Here is a 21,085-nt window from a genome sequence, read left to right on the forward strand (position 1 = left end):
TTGTAGGCTGCCGGACATAGTGGGGAGTGTCTGTGGAAGGCATATGGGAGAAGGGTAGTCAGCAAAACTCATTAGGAGGCATCCAGTTACCTTCTGCTTTGGCCATTTGTTCCTGGTTTCCCCTTGTTGGAGGACTCCCAGGCCCTAATGTCAGTCAGAGGTTTGGGAGGAGGGAAAAGCGTATCATTTTGCTAACCCTGGTGTGTGACTGGACTGTGTCCCTCCCTAGCCTCAGAACCACTCGAGGAATGGTGAGGGGGAGGAGGAGGAAGAAGAGTCCTCATCTCCCGTTCAACCGGCACAGCTCTTTGCTCCCAAAAGCTTGGTGCTGGTGTCACGGCTGGACCATGCTGAGGTGTTCCGGGTAAGTCTGAAATGCACTGCTGCTTTGGGAGAGGGGAAGAGCAGAGCCTGTACTCGCAGGAGGCTGAGGAGAGTTGCATGAGTGAAGACCTTTGGTTCTGGGAACAACCAGCAGCCAAACATTCCACTTCCAGGAGTATGAACTGTAAGAGCACACTGGCAGCAGCACCTTGTGTGAAAATTGGTCTGTCCCCAGCCTGGTCTTTGTGTTTCAGCCCAGCTGTTGAGGGCTGCATGAGTTGGGGTCAACAACTACACTCTTAAACATGAACTGTCTGGCTGCAGAACAGCAAACCAAGGACTGACCTGCACCAGGCAGCTGGTGGCCTTGACCTGATTGTGTTAGTACAAAAAACATGAAGAACAGCCTGTTCTTTATCTTTGCCATCTTTGTATTCTTCAGACTTGCTCCATTATGTGACTGTAAAAGGTTTGGGAAGCACAGGCTGCGAGCTGGCTTGTTTACAAAATGCTAGCTGTGTGCGTATTGTGTCAGCAGCTCTCTGGCTGGAGCAGGTGTGGTGTGGGCACGGTCCTCAAGCCTGAGTGGAGTAGCTGTGTTATGGTGTTCTTGGTTTGAGCTCTTGGTCCAAATGCAGAATCCATCTGGCATTTACAGTGGGCTCGCTGCCAGGTTGCCCCATGACCCAGATACTGGGCCTGTAGGAAGCTAAGAGTTTCCATCAGGCTAGGCTATGTCCTTCCTTTTTCCCCTCCCACTGCCAGGATATCGCTTCTGGGTAGCTGCCCCAGTCTTGACCCTCTTGCACACAGGCCTACTCTGTGAATGGGAGTGCGTGTTATTTTGTCAGAGCGTTCAGTCGCAGCCCACTGAAGACATTAATAAATGATAGGGAGAAAAAAAAAGAAGAAAAAAAGAACCTCTCCATTCTCTTGCCTAGAGCTGCTTCAGACAGAAACTTCTGGCTTCAAGGTCACGTGTTGCTCAGTGCATGCATTGTTGTGCTCTAAAGCAAGCCAAATAAGAATATAAGAGTAGAGAGACTCTAACTGAAAAAGCCATGAGGCTTTAGGCTAGGCTGTCTATCCTTTCCAACAGCGCTGGGACTTGCAGACTGCTCAGGGAATTGCAGTGCTCCTAGGCTGTTCTCATGAACATACTCTGGGACTCCCTGCTCCTGATGCGCTATGTTTAGAAATGCATTACTTGCCTGGGGTAGATGCCTGAGCTCTCTGTTAATAACATCTGTGACTCTTGTCCGACCTGAAAGTTGAAGACTTATGAACGCTGCAAGCGGCGAGTTGCGTTCGTGCCCTGGAAGGGAAGATCTTAGGTATTTTACTGGGAAAGCTGAGCACAAATCAAGCCTATTTTGATTAATAGGATAAATCAGGTAATGTTAAAACGGCAGCCTCTTTACAGCAAGCCAGAGCGATAAGGCCGAGGTAGAAAGGAGTGTAAGAATGGAAATGAGTCTGGGATCATCGAGTCCATTTCCCGAGTTGCAGACAGTTACGTCGTGGAATCTTCTCAGGTGGGATAGGGTTTGTCTTGTCTTGCGTTCTGTGGAGCTGAAATTCTCTAAAGTGTGGGTTCTCTGGAGCTGTTCCTTTTCTGGAGTCTGTGAGGGCAGGCCGAGATCATTATCAGCCAGGCTACAGTGACTGCCACTGTCCTACTGGGCAAAAGCACGTGACCCTTGGGTAAGTCTTTGGGTTGAAAATGGGTTGGGTAACGTTTTGTAAAAGAAAGACATTTCCTCCAAGGGTTTTCCCCTTGGAGACTTCATTGAAACTTCCCAGCATCTTTCAGCCTTTGTGTACCTGACCACTCTTTTTCCCTGGCTGTTTTTGTTAGGAGGCTGAGTAATGTTTGCATTGCTCATTGGCTGCATGATTTCATCGCTCAGCTGCTTGAGTTACTCAGTTTAGTGATTTTTGGAGCAGATTAGTGATAAGAGTACTAGACTTGTGTTGGTTTGGGCTTTGCATTATTCCCCCCTTCAGCTATGATCAGAAGATAAGAGATTTCACTAGAAAGCCTTAAGAAGGTCTCTGACCTTGGCAGCTGTGGAAGCTGGATCATTTATTCCATAGGCATGGATGCCACACACTTCTGAATTGCTTGAGGGAAGCAGAAGCACCCCTGTTTTCAGGTTCAGATTGCGGCAAGAGATGGGGCGTTTGCCTGTTAAGCAGTGTTTGCTGCTCAGATTGCAGCAAAAGGGTAACGAGTGAAAACTTTGCCTCATGGTCCGGAGTGCAGCCTGTTACTTCCCCAGCCCAAGTCTCAAGTTGTTTTGGTTCTTTCTCTTTTCCGATTAGGTCTGTGTATAGCCCAAGACCTAGACCTGTTCATCCTCTTGGTCAGCATGATGCTGGGCTGAGAGACTGCCTTTTATTCAGGATGAGATCGGGCTGCACATACATTAGACCCAGAGTATTCACCCCTGGCAAGCAGAGTTTAGGCCATATATGCCATGCCTCCTCCTGAAACTGGAACAGTCTTCAGTGCTCAAGGCAGAGAGGCAAGCTACACCAGATCTCCCGTTTGGGACCTGGCTAGAACGCGCCTTCTCTCAAGCCATGATCTCTGCTTCCCCCATCAAGTGCCTAGACAAAGCAGCATGCGTTCATGGACATGCAGCAGTGTAAGCTTGCTTTTCTCTTGGTTATTCCAGCATCCAGTAGCCTGCCTGGCTTGTTCTCTCCAAAGCTTCAGTATTTATATTGTTTCTTTTGCTTGCTGGCATGGGGAGAGGGTTTAGAAAAGATGAAAGGTGCTTTGCAGACAAATTCCTTATCCACCCTGTGTATTGTAGTAGCTTTTTCACATCCCAGCAAAGGACAGCACCTCCCCATGTTTTTGCACTTTAAATTTAATTTCTTTTGTGCTGGGACTGTTGTTGCCTTCCAAGTACATCAGCTGGTCAGACAGCAAGAAGAGCAGGGCATGGCCAGGGTTTCTCGGCAAGCCCTCAGAGTAGAAACGGGGCTCCTTCCCATCCATTGTTCAGAGTTTTCATTGAGACTTGATGTAAATCTGCAGGGACTGGGAGTACTCAAGGGATGCTGGAGAAGTCTAGCTGTGTTCGGTTACCTCTTTTGAACTCTTTCCAACCTGCCCGTGCTGAGTGTCAGCCTATTGGATACTGCGATAGCCTGGATACATCTAGGAATGTCTCAGGTGGTGTCAGTGCTAGGTTGGGAAGGTGCTGGTGGCTGGTAGCAAACGGAGCAAATGCTAAATATCCTGTCACTGTTGATGAGAAACTGATTGTGAAAAGTTTGAGAGGGAGGACCTGGAGCAGTGCACCCAAGAACTGACTGTCACAGGGTGTATTTCTGTTTGGCGAGAAATACTTAGAGTCCCTCTATGTGACTCTTCCAAATGGACAGGCCTCCCCAGCTGCACCTACACATATCTGCTTCTTGCTGAGATGTTCAACTGTGCTCTGCTTGCCTCTCCAGAACAGCCTTGGTTTGATCTACACCATCTATGTGGATGGACTGAGTGTGTCCCTGGAGAACGTCATTGGGAATCTCCTGACGTGCACCATCCCCATCACAGGGGGAGCTCAGGTGGGTAGCGTGCCCAATTCCTCTCTTATCTCTCCTTGCTTCTGCTTCAAGTGAGACTTAAGCAGCTCCAACATACCTGGGTGTGCTGAAGCAAAGGTGTTTCTTTCAGCTTTATTCTAGCTCTGCTGTGCTGGGGTGAGCTGGGCAAGGCTAGTTTGGCTTGTGGGCAGAATCTGGCTCAGAGCGCTGGCTACTGAGGAGCTGCTGCAGTGCACTGCTACCGGCAAGTGCAGGCAGTGCCTTCCAAAGTGCTTAAGAGTAGGAACAGCAAACCTCTGTGATGTGGAACAACTCGGTTCCTGGATCAGCTGAGAAGGTCTTGCTGTTTTACTTAGCTACAACGTGGTGTGATGAGGCAGCCTTCTTTTGGCTCCTTGCTCCCTTCGGGAGGTAGTACTGGATGGCTTGGCCACCAGCTGGCTTGCGTATTCACAGATCAGTCTGTGCAAACAATTGCCATGGTCTCTGGACATTTCTGCATCAGGGAGGTCTTGCTCCTCCATTCAGGCCTGTCTAATTGCATGGAGAGCTGCTCTAGAGCCAAGCGGTCACAGGCCATCTGTGAGAGCTGGGACGAGTCAGCTGTAGGGAGGTAGGCCAAGCAAGGCTAATGTTTGCTAGATGAGCAGCTCGGAACACTCTCCTTGAACCACTGGCTTGTGCATGTGCATGGCCACCATCTCTGGTTGTTGGACAGGGCTTGAGGAGCAACGGTCTTGCTCGTGCCCAGAACTGAGACCATAAAAAAACCCTCCTGTTTTTATCCTGAGTCGTGTGTTCCTTGTAGTACTCCTCCTCCTGCTCTGGGAAGGCCAGCTGGGCTGCAATCCCATTTATGTGAGCAACAGATGGGTAAAGAAGGGCTAATTGAAGCTGGCTTGGAGATGTCAGAAGTGGAGAGAGCCCAGCTGGACCCTCTGGCAGGAAGTGTTCAGAGACAGTTTAATCCCTGGAGCTCTTATGCCATGCTAACACCTGGGAAATAACTGTTGATAGGGCACTTGTCTCTTGCAGTGGCTTCACTGTGTGGCTGAGCTCTGATTCCCTCTGATTCCCTTCCTGTCTGATCTTTTCACACCCGAGCTACATCCAAGTGAAAGAGCCTTTAGAAGGCTATGGGCAGCACTACAGATTCTTGGTGCCTAGAAACTGAGAAGATTTCTTTTGCCGCTGAGATCCATGGCACCAAGGGGAGGACTGCTGTCTTGAACATGTGTTTCAGGGCAGGTTTCTTGTAGAGGTGCTTTCTGCACAGCAGAAATGATACCCCTGAAGCTGGCTTCATTGCTTGCTGTTAAGTTTGGCACTTCCTCTAATACTGCAAGTCCTGGGAGGGTCCAGCAGCGGGCCTTATATTTGCAGGAGAGGGTTATATGCCAGTCACAGTTGAGTCTTCCAGAGAAGAAAGCAAGGTGCTATTCAAACCTGTGAAGCTGTAACTGTAGGCCGAGCATCCAGGGTTTGCTCTGACTGAGGGGAGAGGAACAGCTCTCTTGCAGGATCTGCCCAGATCTGGTCCTTCCTAGGTGGAACGGGTAAACAGCAGTAAAGAAGAGGAGAGACTGTTCAGACCAGGGAGACTTTTCAAGCTGCTCTGGCTCAGTGACCACTTTTTGGCAGAATCGTTTGCTACCTCCCAGTTCTTGCAGGATCTGTGCTCTGGGAACAAGTAGTGTGCTACAGGAAGGACAGTTTGTTGGTGGCACTTCCCTTCCTTTGCTTTACCTGTTCTGCTGTGTCCAAAAGCTCTTTTTCAACGTAGCAATTATTGCTTTTTGCTTGTGTGTTTGCATCTCTCCTCCTCCGAGAGTGCCGGTCCCTGCTTGTTGTTGGCTTGTGGGTGCGTGTGTGTGTTTTCCCTGTTGTCTAGCTGTGTTTGTGTGTTTCTAACCGATTGTGCTATCTCTGTCTGTCTCTATCTCAGCCTGACACGGACGACGAAGCAGTGGTATGCACATCTTTTCTTTCAATGGGTCTCTCTCCTCATTAGTAGCCCCTTTCTTTTGAGAAGGCTCAAGGGTTGCACGTGCTGCAGCACCTGCAGCTAGTAGAGCAGTGTCATTTCCTCACCCCTGGGAATGGGAGGTCTGGCCACCTGTCACCTGAGCTGAAGCAGTCTTGGGTGTCTGTGTGGCTGTGTGTGTTACATTGATGTGAACAGGGAACATGCAAATGGGCTGTGGGAGGAAGTGGGGTACATTCCTGCACTGCAGCAAAATGGCCGTGCTCTGGTTGCTTCACTGTGAGTATACTCTCCTGGGGATTGTGAAAGAGCAGTCTGCTGGCATTCTCAAAGGTCAGGCCCAGGGGTCTTTTGTTCTGTTCTGCCCAAAAGAAAGCTTTCAGAAGTAGAGTTCTAGATTGTTGCAGTGGCACGAGGTGGAGCTCTTCTTGGCTGCAGGGGGGTGAGCAAGCAGGTGGATTGCTTGGCAAAAGCTTCTATTCCAATGGAGTGTTTTCCCTGGAGAAGTATAGAGAGACAAGAATAAGGTCTGTAATCTGAGACTGCCCTGGCCTCTACGGTACAGAGAGAGGATGAGGACATGAGGCTTTAGAGTGCCACTGTGAATGAGCTTAGGTTTAAAAAAAAAATGGTAGTGGGGAGGAGGAAGTAAGGCTGTGCCCAGTCTGTCTATCCCCAGCCCTTATACCAGGAGCCAGACAGCGGCTGTTCACACTGTGCTTAGACAGTGCCTCATCCAACCTGAGAAGCTGCAGAGAGTTGGTGGCAAAACTGGTGCTACTTGCTTTACCTGGGCTCTGCTGGCTGGGCACGGCACAGGCAAACTGTTCCTCTCTGGTTTTGAGGTCCTAGAGAGTCCTCATGTACTGTATTACAGTACCAAGTTTCTCAGTGTTTGCTGTGTTCTTCCCACCAGTCACCAAGGAGTTGCTCGTGCTGGTTGGGACTACTTAGGTTGTTTCAGCAAGGTTGGTTCCTTCCATTAGTCTGAACTCTGCACACGGCCCCAAGTCAAGCATGTGATGTGTGTCAGCCTAGTTACATGGTGCTCTTCCCTCTTCTTGGAGCAATCTTGCTCCAGCCGTGTTGCTGTGAGACAGTGTGCCACAGGAATTGCTGTGTCATTCCATAGGAGGGCCTGGTATATCCCGGGTCCTCTGCACCAGAGAGGATTCTGGCTGCTCCTGGCTTGGAGAGGTAGCAGGGGAGCTGGCTCGCTCTCAGTGCTTGCTCTTGCCGTTGTTTGGGTCAAATCCCAATGATCCTGTCTGTGTCTTGTCTCTTGCAGAGGACAATCTCTCTAGGAGCAGGGGACAGGCAGGTGATCCAGACACCCATCAATGATTCGCTTCCTGTCAGCAGCTGCAGCGTGGCCCTGCTCTTCCGGCAGCTTGGTGAGACTTTTTCTTCCCACCTCCTTCTCATCAGGTCAAGTGCCAAAACCAGCAGGCCAAGTTCTGGGCTAGAGTTCCCTGTGCATAGTTTCCCACCACGCTCCTGAGCTTGGTTTGTCAGTTGAGGGCTCTGTTCCAGCTGCAACCACATCAGACCTCATGAGCCCCTCCCCTGGCCTTGCTTTGCCTTCCCTTTCCCAGGAAGGCAGGGGAGACTGGCAGCTCTCCTCTGGCTCCAGAGTAGAGGTGTGGCTAGGTCGCGTGAGAAACAGCTGAGATGCCTGAGCGGCAAGAATGAATGCGGAGTGATGTGTTGCAGTTGTCTTCGTGCCTTCTGATTTGCAGCTTCAGCGAAACTCTTGAGCCACTTTGGAAAAAAAAAAAAAAAAAAAAAAGGAGCTTCCTTGGGGGAGCAAGTTCTTGGACGATCCAGAAGTGGCTCTCTGGCAGCCTACTGAACTCCTTTGTTAAGCAGAATGTGGAGACAGGGAGTCAAAGAGGACTGGGGTTGTTGCTGGGGTGGGATCCAGCCAGGGGTGGGGTTTGGGCAGATCTCTGGTTGGGTGCATGAGAGAAACCCTCTTTTTGAGTGCTGTTCTCTGCCCTTTCTCTCCAGGGATCACCAATGTGCTGTACCTCTTCTGTGCAGCGCTTACTGAACACAAGATCCTGTTTCTCTCCAGCAGTTACCAGAGGCTCACTGATGCCTGCCGGGCTCTACTTGCACTTATGTTCCCCCTCAAGTACAGGTGAGGGATCACCACCAGGCCTTCAAGCCCTTGGACAGCAAACAACAAAGCTAGGAGCCAGTTAGGGGTGCAACTGCCAGCCAAGCCTGAGTTTGTTTTGCCTCCCCCTTGCTTCATGCCCTTATTATGTCCTAGCTAGTATGTCTAAGAACTGCATTTTGGGCACTGCCAGTAAAGGGACAGGTGAATGCAGTGTTACGGCACCTTGAAGGACGCTTTCTCTGGCTGTGCTGAAAGCTCCTTTCCTGAAGCCCTTTGGTTTGTACAGCAGTGAAATTCAGGAATATATCCACAGCGGCAAAGGAGTATTGAACCTTCCTCTCCTTGCCTCCTCCTTCTCTAGGGTAAAATCTGTGCTCTAGCAATGAGAAGCAGGGCATGAGGCATTGCTAGCAGTGTCTTTTTTAGCTCAGGCTGCTGCTGGCATGAATTACTCCTAGCTGTTGCAACTCTTTAGGGAGGGAGGCAGGCAGGCAGGCATGTCAGGCTGGTGGAGTCTGATCCTGCAGAGTGTGATTGTCATGTGTTTGGAAGAGGCCAGGGATGCTTAGCTCTTCAGAATCTGTCCCCTTTCCCTTCTTTCTCATCCCCATCGCAGCCTGGGCAGAACACAGAGCCTCAGTACACAGCTTCCGCTGGAAGTCTTCAGTCCCAGCCTCAGGCATGAAGTCTCACTGAATGGGGTACTGGAAACCTGGGAGGCTTCCAGAAACCACTGTTGCAAATTCTGTCCTCCTTAGAAAGAGGCACATGCATACAGGGCTTTTGTTAATGGATCAGTGGTGGTGGCCCAGCCACCACAGTGACTCCTTCAGGATGGCTGGCAGCTTGTTCCCTCCCCCCCGCCCCCCCCCCCCCCCCCCCCCGAGGAGGTGTTGATGCTGTTGACCAGCAGGGCCCAGCCAGGGATGGGGGGCTCCAGCTTGTATACTGGCCGCTACTGGAGCTGTTTGCACATCTCCCAAGTAGGACAGTTGAGATAGACAAGCCATTGTTGCTGTCAGCTCCTGTCACACTGTTTCCATGCTGGTCTGCCGTACCCCCAGGCTGCAGAAAGGCTATTTGTGTTCCAAAGAAAGCTTTCTTTTGGAATTAAACTGCTATACTGGAAATTTTTCCCTTGGTCAGACTTAGAGTATAACTCCAGGGCCAGAGAATGCTCACGGCTGGTGTCTGCAAGCACCCAGAAACCTTGCACAGCTGTAAGATACACATTGCCTTGAGGGTTGACAGTGACAGTTGAAAGCCCGCTTTCTTGAGAACATAGTCGCCCCTTCACCTTTGTCTTCAGGACGGGGGATCATCAGTTGATCCTTGGAAGGAGCGATGGCTGGGGTTCAGGGCTGACTTGCTTGCTGTTCCCTCCCTTCCTAGCATTTAAAGCTAGTTCTGGAACAATGGCTGGTGCTGTTTCCAGCAGAGAGAGAGCGCTGCATGTTCAGCAGGCTTAGTGGTAGACTCCATTCAGCAGGGGAGGGTTGGGTGTTGGAAACAGCAGTTGGATAGAGCAGGACTCAACTGGCTGCAGCGATGCTCTTTTTTGGTTGCAGTTTCACGTACGTGCCCATCTTGCCTGCACAGCTCCTTGAGGTACTGAGCACGCCAACACCCTTCATTATTGGAGTCCACTCCATCTTCCAGTCGGAGACCCAGGAACTGGTGAGGCTCTGTGTACCCCTGTCCTGTGTGTCAGGAGCAAGAATGGTCCAGAGGATGAAGCAGGGGTCGTGTGCCAGCAGTCTCAGGAGAGAAAGCTTTGCTTCTAAAGGGGCCTGGAGCACTAGGCTAAACACACCCAACTTGCACACGGTGTGCTTGTTCAGGCCAGCCACCTCGGGCTGCAATCCAGACATGCCACACAAGCCAAGCAAGGTTGGCTACGGTTGTGCTTTGTCAGGTTTTAAGTCTACAGTGTCTACATAGGAGCAGCCGGGGTTAACCAAGGATTTGATTTTGAAAGTCTGCTAGCAATGTTGGTCCAAGAGGCTGTGCTGGCACTTGAGTATGCCAGACTACAGTTTAGAAACTGAACTAAATCAAAGCATGATGAGTCTGATCTAAACTAAAGCAAGCTAATGTGCAGCCTTCTGCCCAAATTGAAAAATGCAATTTTGATTAAGCAAGGTGGCTTAGTTTTGCAAGGTGGCAAGTTTTGGGTCTGGCATTGGTGTTTGGTTTTCTCTATGAGATCGCTCTCCCAATCTGATGAGGTGCTGTGTTTGCTTCTCACTTGAGAGACAAATCTTATTCCACAAAATCGCAATAGGTCCAATGGCCTTCTCCCTCTGATGCTCCCTCTGGAAGCATCACTCTTCTGCCAGATTTTCCTTCCCTCTGCTCCTCTTTCAGTCAGATGTACTGGCTTGCCTGTGGATTCCTCTGTGTGGCGTTGTAGGGGGCTCTTACACACCTTGCTGCCTTCCCTGCAGAGAGTGATGGAATCCCTTCATAGCTTGTGTATTAACAAATATTTGGATATGGTGACAGTCGATAAGAGAAAATAATTGTCAAAGACTAGAATGCTCTGAGCTGACAGAAGATGGAGAGGAGACTACCACTCTCCAAACCCTCCTCTCCTAAATTGGGCTTATCCGCCTTGCTAGTTCTCAGCTGCCCAGCCAGGAGGTGGTAGGGAGAGAGTTTCAGAAAGCTTGGCCTTATCTCATGCCTGTCCTGCCATTTTCAGCTGGATGTTGTTATCGCAGACCTGGATGGTGGGACAGTGAATGTCCCTGAGTGTGTACATATCTCCCTGCTCCCTGAACCTCTGCTCCAACAGACCCGGGAAGCCCTCTCCATGGTAAGTGCTGCAGCTTTTCGCCACATCTGCAGGGTGTGAACACCTCAGGAATTGGCCCCTGCTTCAGAGGGCAGCTATGAGTAGGAGTCTCAGAGTCCTGACCATGTCACATGAGACCATGCTTGACCCTGATGGCCTCTGGCACACAGCGGTGCTGGAGATGAGGGCTGCTTCTGCCAAAGGTTTCTGGGAATCAGGTAGCTGGCTCCCAGTCTTTAGACAGGAAGCAGCTGCAGCTCTGAAGCTGCTTTTCTAGCTGCTAATAGATTCCCAGAGGCTGCTAGCCATGTGAGTGCGTGCCTGGGACAGCAAAACTGAACAAAGTGCTGTATGCCTTAGAGAGCTTCTTCCTCATGACTGGGGCAAGTTGGTGGGGGGGGGGGGGCGCTGTTGTTCCTGTCACACTTGGGACGCCTGGGCCACTACCTTGCTATGCTTTTTAAGGCTGAGCTCTTAGCCCTTACCTGACATATGTTTCCCCAGCTGTAATAGAATGGCATACAGATGGAGAGGCTCTTCACTTTCAAGTTGCCCTGCAGCACACCAAGCTATTCTTTCTGAGCCTCTCAGTGCAATTAGGATTCGTGGAGAGAAGTCAAGCCTTGATGATTCCCTTGCATGGCAGAGAGTGTTTTAGGAGTATGATGTCTGTTGGTTCTAGCTCAATCCTGGGTTTTGTTTCTAAGCCTCTCAGACCTTATCTGTGGGCCCTGTTGTGTTTCTGAAGAATGCTTCTTCAGTTCTTCCAGCTGTGACCATAGAGATCCCCTTGGGCCAGGGTCTGAGCATGCTTTGTGCCTTGTCTGTGCAGGTGTTGGACCCAGAGTTGGAGGTGGCAGATCTCGCATTCCCCCCTTCGACAGTTTCTGCCTCCTCTCTCAAAATGCAGGTGAGTGGGAGCAGGGAGAGGAAGACAAATAGGAGCTTGCTTCTCGGGGAAGGGTTGGGGGAACTTCTCCTAGGAGGGCTGCCATTTCTGCTGGACACCTGGTTTCTTGGGGAGGGGAGTAGACAGCCAAGATTTCAGGCTTTTCTCCATCTCAGGTATTTCTGACTCTCCAGGATTAAGAGGCATAACACGTTACTCCCAAGACAATGAGGCCACAGCTCCAATTTATGTTCTGCCCTGGAAGCCGGCATTGCCATTTCGATAGTTGATCTGTGGACCAACAGGCAACTCCGCCTGTTTTACTTCCGTGCTGGAACAGGAACTGGAAGCTGATACCTACCATTTGGGCACTTCAGCAAAATGGCAGCTCTGGGCTGTGAAAGTACTTTTCTCCTCTGTGTGCAATGTAAGGGATGCTGTGAAGAGGAAAGAGCACAGTGATTCCAATCTGCCATATTTTTTTCCCCCTGGAAGCTCTTTGCTGGGTTTGCAGCCCTGTTCAGCAGATGCTGAGTCTAACACATGGTTTGGAGCCCTCCTCCTGTGTGCTGGGCGCAAACTTCTGCCCTTATGAGCTGGCTCCACTGCCCCACTCTGTGCCTGATTGTGCTGTCCTTCCCTATTTGCAGGATAAGGAGATCCGGGCTGTCTTCCTCCGCTTGTTTGCACAGCTGCTTCAGGGCTATCGTTGGTGTCTGCACATCATCCGCATCCATCCTGAGCCAGTCATCCGATTCCATAAGGTAAAGCTCCTGACATGCAGGCATATGTGTGTGTATGGGCTGGCAGGCACTTCTGGACACTTCAGGTCAGCCAGTCTGGTTCTGGTCTGTGCTTGGGGAGGCAGAGCATCTAGGGAAAAAATAACTACTGCTGGAAGCAGTGTGATGGAGAAGGGGAGGAAACTGCTGTGGCTTTGGCCAACACGGGAGGGCAGGGAAAGTGTTTCCACAGTGACTCTGTTCCTTCTGCTTGTAAGGCCTCACGTCCGCGAAACAGAACGCTTTTCTCAAATTGTCCTTTGCATCTGTGGAATGATCCTTTTCCAACTGGATTGAGTTGGAATGAGTTAAATCTGTGAAACGGTTTACATAAATACAGCTGTATCTAGAAACAGAGATAAAGTTCTTCCAGCAGGTGACCATACCTGCGTCACTCCCAGGTTCACCTACCTCCCTTGTTTGTCCTTGACTGTCCTGAGGTCTTGTCAGTCAGATGTCATTTTCATGTTTAATGTTAGTTTGTAGTCAGGTGCACTATATTACACATGTACATGCATGATGTCATGTGGTTTTCTTGGTCTTGCGGAAGGTATCCCTCACTTAATGACCTGGAGCTATAGATTTTCTTAAGATCTAGAAAGGTGAAGCAGGCTGGCTTGCCTTCACAGGACTTCCTGGAGTGTTAGCCGCACCAGAACAGCTGGCAAGTCCAGGGGCAGGGAGAGAACTACAAAAGCTTGAAATGTTTGGGAGTCCGTGGAGGAAACCTAAAGCAGGAGAAGATAACAGATGGGGAGAGGGGCTGGAGGAACTCTAGCATTACAGCTTAACACGGCCATGTCACACGGCCCACAAAACAGCAGTCCTCTCCTTCCTGCTCCAGTCATACCCTCTGCATTGCATGCTCAAAGTCAGTGAGGACAGAGAGTCGTCTTGATACTGCTTCTGTGGGAGCATGTGATGGTGTTCTCCCCCCGACCCCTTCCCCAGCCCACAGGAAGCTCAAGGGAGCAGAAACCTTGTGCCTGCAAAAGTATGCCAGGGGAGTGCATGTGAGCATGCATGCACTCTGCAGTTCCTGGACGTGTGCATCATCAGCTCTACTGTGCTCCAAAAAATGTGCACTGTTTTCTGTTTGACATTTAAAATTAGCATTATGTTCATAAAGGCTTTGAACTGCTTTTGTACTCAGTAAAGGTTATTCCTGATGAAGGTTCAGTAGTTCCATAAAATTATAGGCATTCAGTAAACATAAGAGAAAGCCCTTTCATAAAATCGCTATAAAAAGTATAAAGCACAACAAACTTCCGTTTCATAAAACTCTTGTGCACCGCAGCTGTATGCAGTACAAAATAGCCTGCATTTCAGTCATTTAGCTGCTTTCATCACAGCAACCTCTTTAGGACATCTGTGATCTCATGATTCTGAAGGGATGCCCAAAAAGCGAAACTGCAGTTTTTCGATTGCTTGTAGCATGCTGCGTATCTCTGCTCCCTGCCTCTCCCCTGCTAATGAAATACTTTCCCTTGATCACTTATGTGCAGAGTCCACAAATGGTTCTGCAACAGAGAGCTGGCCACCTCCATATTCTTTTTGGCCTTTAAAACGCGTGCTGTATTGTCATTTTACAGTTTTGCATCAAGTAGCTGATTAGCTCCTCTTGTCTGCCGAGAGCCTAGAGAAGAGCTTAATAAGCTAGGGAAATGGTAGATGAACTGGACTTCCTTGAATGGCTGTGGAAATGAAAGCCCAGTTGGAGTCTCCTTTCTCTAAAGGGTGACTTGGTTGTGCGTTCCTAAAGACTGTGCTACCTTGGAGGGTGTGCAGTGCTTCCTGTCAAATTAGGTGAAGCTTCCCTGGTGATCTGCCAGGCCTTAGAGCACTGTGAAGTAATGCCCCTTTCCCTGAAATGACACAGGTGAGCGGAGAGTAGGCATGTAGTTCCCTTCAGAACCATAGCTGTGCAGATGGCAGTAGATTAATGATGTTGGTACCCTTTTGTGGCAGCATGCTCCTCTGCCACAGCAGAGTTAGGACCTCAGGACTCAGCAGTCCTTCTCTTCCAGTGACTGTGGCTTCAACACTAAACCCTGCATCTCTTGGCTTCTTCCTCTGCAAAGGGGAATGTCCATCTCCTCCACAGGAGGAGAACACAGAAGACATAGCAGCTTAGAGGTCCATTTAAATGGCATCACCTAGGACTCTATGGAGAAGCGGTCTCTGCCTTAGCATCCTGGTGCTTTTTAACACATGTAGTGTGTGATGTAGCGTGCAGCAAGCAGCTGAAGGAACTTCAGAGGAGCATGCTGTTCTTCACCAGCTCCTTGTGAAGGCACGTGTCGTTTAATGGCTGGCAGCGTTCACGTTGGGTGAGTCCTCACACTTGTGTGCTGAGGAGGAAGTCCTAAAGACTGTCTGTAGACACAAGAAACCTGTTGCTTCGGGCTCCCGTTGTGGCCTCCTTCAAAGGCATGTGTGGAGCAAGAGCTTGGGTGAACAAGCATTGTTCAAGATGAGCCTCTCAGCAGAGATTCTAGAAGGCGCCTGCAGCAGTCATGTCTCTTGCTTCCCACAGGAAACACAAGGGGGCAAATGCTGCATAGCCAGTGCACTTTGCTTGCCACAGAGCTTATCGTGCTGCAAATCACGCTGCTGAATGTATGCCTCGTCGTGATAGGCAAGGGCAACAGAGGTTTCTATGCAAATCCGGTTCATGTGCCCATGTAGGGATGGTGAAGGAGACTGCTTGGTTCCACTGCCACGCTGGCTCCTGTCCTCTTCCTTCATTGCAGTAATTGTGTGTTACCCATGCTGCCGCGTCAGCTGGGACAACTGTTGCCTGGACAGTTGTCCTGCTGATAGTGCACACTCTTCCCTGTTCCAGGCAGCCTTCCTTGGGCAGAGGGGGCTAACGGAGGATGACTTCCTCACCAAGGTGCTGGAAGGCATGGCGTTCGCCGGCTTTGTGACTGAGAGGGGTGCCCCGTATCGCTCTATTGACCTGTTCGATGAGGTAAGAAGCAATTTGGGAGCAGCTCCTCCCTGCCCTGACTGGCAGTGCTGCACGTCTTTGCCTGGCTGGCTCAGCCTTTGGCCGCCTGACAGCCCACTGTAAATAACCATGGCTGTGGGATGTATTCCTGTCAGCCCTTGCTTTCCCCTCCAAGGGACTGAGGCGGGAAACAACCTCAACGCCCTGGCTGCGATGTTGCACCTGGGCTGGGAGCATCTGGGGACAGAACTAGAGTATCACTTGGGCTCAGAGTATGGTCATTGTGGCCAGATGATGCCCAGCAGCAGCAGCAGACAGCTACTCCTCTAACTTGTCCCTTCTTCTCTCAGCTCGTTGCTTATGAAGTGAAGCGAATGCGTGCAGAAGAGGGGAACAAGCAGAAAATACTGCGGCACATCAAGGAGTTGGCAGAGAAGCTTTACAAAAATGTGAGTCCTGAAGGCCCGAGCACAGGTCGGGTTGGGGGGGGGGGGGGACGACCCCATCTGATGGAGATATGAGGCAGGGAGAACCCTGGGGTCAGGGCCCAGATCTGTCTGTCCTCCCTTTAATTCTGTTATGGTAAGCAGTTGCTGGAATGACCACTCGTGGTGCTTGAGCCTGTCCCACCTTGCTCTATTAGATGTGGCAGGGTAACTGCTGATGGTTCTAAAAGCACCTGGCCTGGTGTGAGCCTCTCTCACATATCCTAGGAGTAGGATTCCTGGTTTTCAGATGGTCTGAGCATCAGGCAATTCCTGTCCTTTGTTCTGGAGCACCTGGTCAGCCGCTGTATTTGTCATCTGATAGAGGATGACCGGCTAAGATCTTTTGCAAGTGGAGCACCAAGCTTTTTATGGCTTGTTGGGCCCTTGGCTATCTCAGGCTTGAGCTCCTGAATAGCTTTATGCTCACTGCTGGGTTCAGTGCCAAAGTGTGCTGTTCTTGCAGCTCCTGAGAGCAGAGCAGGACGGGACTGTTAGCCACACAGTCTGCCTTCAGTACTGCAGAGTTCTGGGGGGGGCTGGTAGAAGACCTCCTGGGGAGAGTGTTTGCTGCTGAAGGAGGTCCTCTAAGAGGACGTGGGCCTTCCAGTTGTCTGAAAAGGAACTATCTGCCTTTGCTGTGCCAGGAGAACCCGTACCCTGCTGTGACCATGCACAAGGTGCAGAAGCCCACGGAAGGCTGTCATCTGCGTCTCCACCAGAAGCCTTTTCCCCGTTTGGACGAGGGGACAGTCCAGTGGATCATAGACCAGGCCACTGCCAAACTGCAGACAGCTCCTCCTGCTGTGAAGGCAGAGAAGAAATGCATGGTGCCATCAGGACCCCCCATTGGTATGTACGCACCGAGAGCCCTTCCTTGTGGTGAGAAGTTCAGCTCAGAAGGAGCTTTACATTGCATTGCCAGCTCTAGGGGTGCTGGCTCTGTTCTACACTACGGCATGTCTGAGGGCCCTGCGTGAGCAAAATGCAGGTTTTGAGAAGCAGCAGCACTATCCTCTTTAGCTTCTGCCGTTCAGGCTGTCTAGAGCTCACTGGACTCACATGGGCTAGCATGAGGGGACAGCTGAAGACTCCCTATTATTCTTCCGACATGGGCTTTTGGAGCCTAGAGCCCTGCCATGCAGAGCAGGGGAGGGAGCTCCCATCTCTCCTACTCTGGGTGTGAAATCCCTGCCCTGACTGAAATAACGGGCAGTTTTCTCCCCAGCTGCCATCATGGAGCGTAATGGCAATGCCCTGGCCAACAGCGCCCGTCGCCTGGAGGTCGTCAGGAACTGCATCTCCTATGTCTTTGAGAACAAGATGTTAGAAGCCAAAAAGGTGAGGGGGAGGGGACGTCTCGAGGAGCTGGTGATTATGGGGAGAAGGAAGGGGGTTGCTCTGCCTCCCCTCTGTGGTGGGCTGGGGAGAACACTTCTTGCCTGTGTCCAGGTCTCTGCTGACCAGCACTGTTCTTGCAAGTTCACATGTTCTCCTCTCAGCGCTGTTCCTCCTTGTTATGTTCCTAGACTTCGGCTCATCACTCCATTGAGCCAGTTCAGTGCTATTTCTGTATGTCCCAGTCACCTATAAGGGACTGTTCTGTGGGCATAACCAGGTTGGGGTCGTCCCCAGCCTTGCTGAACAGGGAGCTCCCAGTGGCTGTGCTCCAACTGGCCACATGTGGGATTATGTTCTAGTTCGCATCCATGTGTGACGACGTCAGATGAGCTGTACGCAGACAACCTAATGTCAGCCAGAACCACAGCCAGAACTTGAATCCCCTCCTGCACTGCTCCTTGTTGTGGGCTGCTCTTGAGCTTACCGTTTGGCCCCATCTCTCTACTCCATGACTCCCTTTTTTCTTCTGCAGTTATTCCCTGCTGTGCTGCGAGCCATGAAGGGCCGAGCAGCTAGGCACTGCCTGACCCAAGAGCTGAACCTGCATGTGCAGCAGAATCGGGCAGTGCTAGACCACCAGCAGTTTGATTTCGTAGTCCGCATGATGAACTGCTGTTTGCAGGTAGGAGAGGGCCTGGGGAGAGCGTGTCTCTTCGGGGACAGTTTGGGGGGACAGATGGGCTGAGGATCTGTAAGGTGCTAGGGAAACTTGTCTGGGAAGGGGAGTGCAAGTGGAGATCTCTGGAGGCCTCGCTGTGAATGATAGTTGACAGCTTCCCCACAGCTGCTCCCATCTGTATGGTGGGGTTTGGGGGACCCTATGTGGAAGGAAGGTGCAGCTCTGCTCCTGTGAGGGCTGTACCGCTCTCTTGTTCTGGGAGACAGCATGGTGCAGGGACAGGAGTAGATCTGGGAGTCTTGCAATAGATCCTCCTGTAACCTCTGCTCTTTTCCCCAGGACTGCACTGCGATGGATGAACATGGGATTGCAGCTGCTCTCTTGCCACTGGTCACTGCTTTCTGCCGAGTGAGTACGGTGTCCTGATCCCTTGTATAGCCGTGCGTGTCATGCAGATCTGGTGGGAGGAAGGGGCTACAAGCAGCTCTCCTGTGAAGGGCAGCTTTAGGGAGCAGATTTCTGCCTAGGAAGAAACTGAAAGACTGGCCAGTCCTTTGCAGGCAGAGCAGGTCAGCTCTGTGGCCGCCTGGACTCAGAACTCTTTGGAAGCCACAGAAGCTGGCAGGTTTGAAGGACTGAGAGGCAATGCTGCAGCCAGCCTAAGGGCAGGTTGTCGTCTTGGTGGCTGTCCGAGTATAGGGTCTTGTCCAGTAGTTTCTAACCGCTCACAAGCTTGGCAAGGCTGGCTGTGCCAGTCTCTGGGCCCAATGTTTTCCAAGATGCCTGGCACCATCTTGGAAACCATCTTCCTTATAGAGGAAGGGTGGGGATGCTTTCTTGAGAAAGTGGGGATGCTCTGAAGTGCCAGCCTTGATTAATCAGTCAAGCTGGGCTGCGATAAGATTCTGCTTCCCAAAAACATCTGTAGCATGAGGCCCTGTTAGGCTCTGGATAGGTGCTGGGCAACTCTGAAGAGTTTGCAAGGAACGCTGAGGGGAGGTCTAGTACCACCTCCCCTGCCTTCCCAAGGATGTGTTGCCTTTCCCAGCGACAAGCTAGAGCAGGGCTAATCTGGAGAGGAGAGGATAGCACAAAGGCAGTGTTTGCATGAAACCGTCTTCCACTTTCTGCTTCCTCAGAAACTGAGCCCAGGCATCACACAGTTTGCCTATAGCTGTGTGCAGGAGCACGTGGTGTGGACCAACATCCAGTTCTGGGAGGCCATGTTCTACTGTGATGTGCAGAACCACATCCGAGCCCTGTACCTGGACAACAATGAGGAGAACCACACAGATGAGGTGAGGAAATGGCAACTGTGTCAGCGCCCCTGGAAAGTAGCTGCTCAAAAGCAGCACTCGCCTTGTTCCACGGGCTAATAAGGATGCTGGAACCAGCCTGAGGCACTTAGTATTGGTTCTGGGAGATTCCTGTAGGCCCAGTGAGGTGAAGGCTGGCAGGTCTCCTGTTCATGCAGAGCATTTACACGTCCTTCCAACTCCATCAGGAGAGCAAGGAGGGGCCACAGGAAGTGAAGTCTGCCCTGGAGATAGCATCAGAACAGCTGAGACTCTGGCCCACCATGAGCCGAGAGAAACAGCAGGAGCTGATTCAAAAGGAGGAGAGCACTGTTTTCAGCCAGGCCATCCACTATGCCAACCGCATGAGCTACTTGCTGCTGCCTCTTGACACTAGCAAGAACCGCCTGCTACGCAGCTCCGGGCTGGGGGATGTGGAGAGCGTCAGTAACAGCTTTGTCACCAACAGGTAGGCAGGACTGGAAACCTTGGGCAGGGGGCCGTGCTGCAAGGAGGCCTGAGGCAACTTGAATTGGGGATGAGAGCTCCTTGGTGCAGTACCTGGGGAATCTGGGTCATTCAGCTGCAAGTCAGGATTGGTGCAGGTTGCAATGCCCAGGGGTGGTTAATGTCAAGAGTGGAAGCTCTTTTGGGCCCTGTGTGCCATGGGGCAGGGGCCTCCTGCTATGGGCCGCAGTGGTGGACAAAGATATTCTGGGTTAACTTCTCCACTTCTGTATGGCAGCATTGCTGGCAGTGTGGCTGAGAGCTATGACACAGAAAGTGGGTTTGAGGATGCCGAGAGCTCGGACGTGGCCAACTACGTGGTGCGATTCATCAACCGCTTTGTGGACAAGGTCTGCACAGAGAGTGGTGTCACCAACGAGCACCTCAAGGGACTGCACGTCATGATCCCTGGTAATAAGCTTTGCAGCAGTGCTGGGGAGTGGGCAGCCTTGTGACCTCACTGAGGATCCTTCCAAATCAGCTCAGGGGTCTGCTCAAGAGAAAATTATGAAAATTATGAAAGAAGCAATGGGAAGGCCAGGAGAGGCCCAAACAGTGCAACAAGGCAGGTCCAGCCTTTGGCAGCCGGCGTGGGTGGTGTGTAGGACAGGACTTGGCTTGTAGTCTCTAACTTCATGTTTGTCCCCAGACATTGTGCAGATGCACATAGAGACACTGGATGCTGTGCACCGGGAGAGCAAGAGGCTTCCTCCCATCCAGAAGGTATGGATCTGGCCTGCTACAATGTGAGGGGAAATGATTCTGTTGCTGTGTGGGGCTATCAGCATTCCTTCCAGTCTCCATGGGCCTGAATTCCCTATTGTACATCCCTGTAGCCAAAGCTGCTGCGCCCCAACCTGCTGGTGGGTGAGGAGTGTGTAATGGAGGGACTCCGTGTGTACCTCATGCCTGATGGACGGGAGGAAGCTGCTGGAGGGAATATTGGTGGTCCACCTCTTCTCCCTGCAGAAGGAGCCATCTTCCTCACCACTTACCGCATCATCTTCAAAGGCACTCCCACAGACCCCCTGGGTAAGGATCTTCTGTGTGCCACATCCTCTGTGGTCGTGGGTTGGCAATGCTTGGGTAGAGGTGGCCAGGAGATGTCCTGAAGCAGTGGCTGTCAGCTCACCTTGCTGCAGGAGTTGCCAGTAAGGGCCTCCAGCAATCTGTCTTGGCGGAGTGATCAACCAGTGCTAGGCTTTGCTGGGAGCTACTGGAGAGGCCAAAAGCTTGTTGTTTGTTCCCAGTATTACAAAGGAGGTGTTTGCTCTTGGTCACCACCCTTGGTAGATGATGAATACTCACTTGCTCACCTTAGGCAGCATGTACTACAGCTCCCCATGGCTTGGCTCTGGTATTT

General features: G+C 51.3%; 1 protein-coding gene across 13 annotated transcripts in view; it reads left to right on the top strand.

Annotated features, from left to right (window-relative positions):
* Positions 1–21,085, top strand: part of SBF1 (SET binding factor 1) — a 100,119-nt gene that overhangs the window by 63,538 nt on the left and 15,496 nt on the right. For 8 of the 13 annotated variants that reach the window (XM_068940484.1, XM_068940728.1, XM_068940800.1 and 5 more), the window contains exons 4-23: positions 230–364; positions 3,796–3,906; positions 5,831–5,854; positions 7,158–7,263; positions 7,880–8,012; positions 9,563–9,671; positions 10,699–10,812; positions 11,624–11,701; positions 12,331–12,444; positions 15,308–15,436; positions 15,766–15,864; positions 16,548–16,752; positions 17,129–17,241; positions 17,774–17,923; positions 18,260–18,328; positions 19,060–19,218; positions 19,425–19,684; positions 19,961–20,133; positions 20,372–20,445; positions 20,559–20,754. In XM_068940484.1, coding sequence (XP_068796585.1) covers positions 230–364; positions 3,796–3,906; positions 5,831–5,854; positions 7,158–7,263; positions 7,880–8,012; positions 9,563–9,671; positions 10,699–10,812; positions 11,624–11,701; positions 12,331–12,444; positions 15,308–15,436; positions 15,766–15,864; positions 16,548–16,752; positions 17,129–17,241; positions 17,774–17,923; positions 18,260–18,328; positions 19,060–19,218; positions 19,425–19,684; positions 19,961–20,133; positions 20,372–20,445; positions 20,559–20,754 — 2,551 coding nt within the window. The remainder of the gene's footprint in view (positions 1–229; positions 365–3,795; positions 3,907–5,830; positions 5,855–7,157; positions 7,264–7,879; positions 8,013–9,562; positions 9,672–10,698; positions 10,813–11,623; positions 11,702–12,330; positions 12,445–15,307; positions 15,437–15,765; positions 15,865–16,547; positions 16,753–17,128; positions 17,242–17,773; positions 17,924–18,259; positions 18,329–19,059; positions 19,219–19,424; positions 19,685–19,960; positions 20,134–20,371; positions 20,446–20,558; positions 20,755–21,085) is intronic. The other 5 variants (XM_068940866.1, XM_068941273.1, XM_068941056.1 and 2 more) reach the window with 1 other exon arrangement.

The sequence above is a fragment of the Struthio camelus genome, chromosome 1 (assembly GCF_040807025.1).
Source record: "Struthio camelus isolate bStrCam1 chromosome 1, bStrCam1.hap1, whole genome shotgun sequence".
Classification (NCBI taxonomy): Eukaryota; Metazoa; Chordata; class Aves; order Struthioniformes; family Struthionidae; genus Struthio; species Struthio camelus.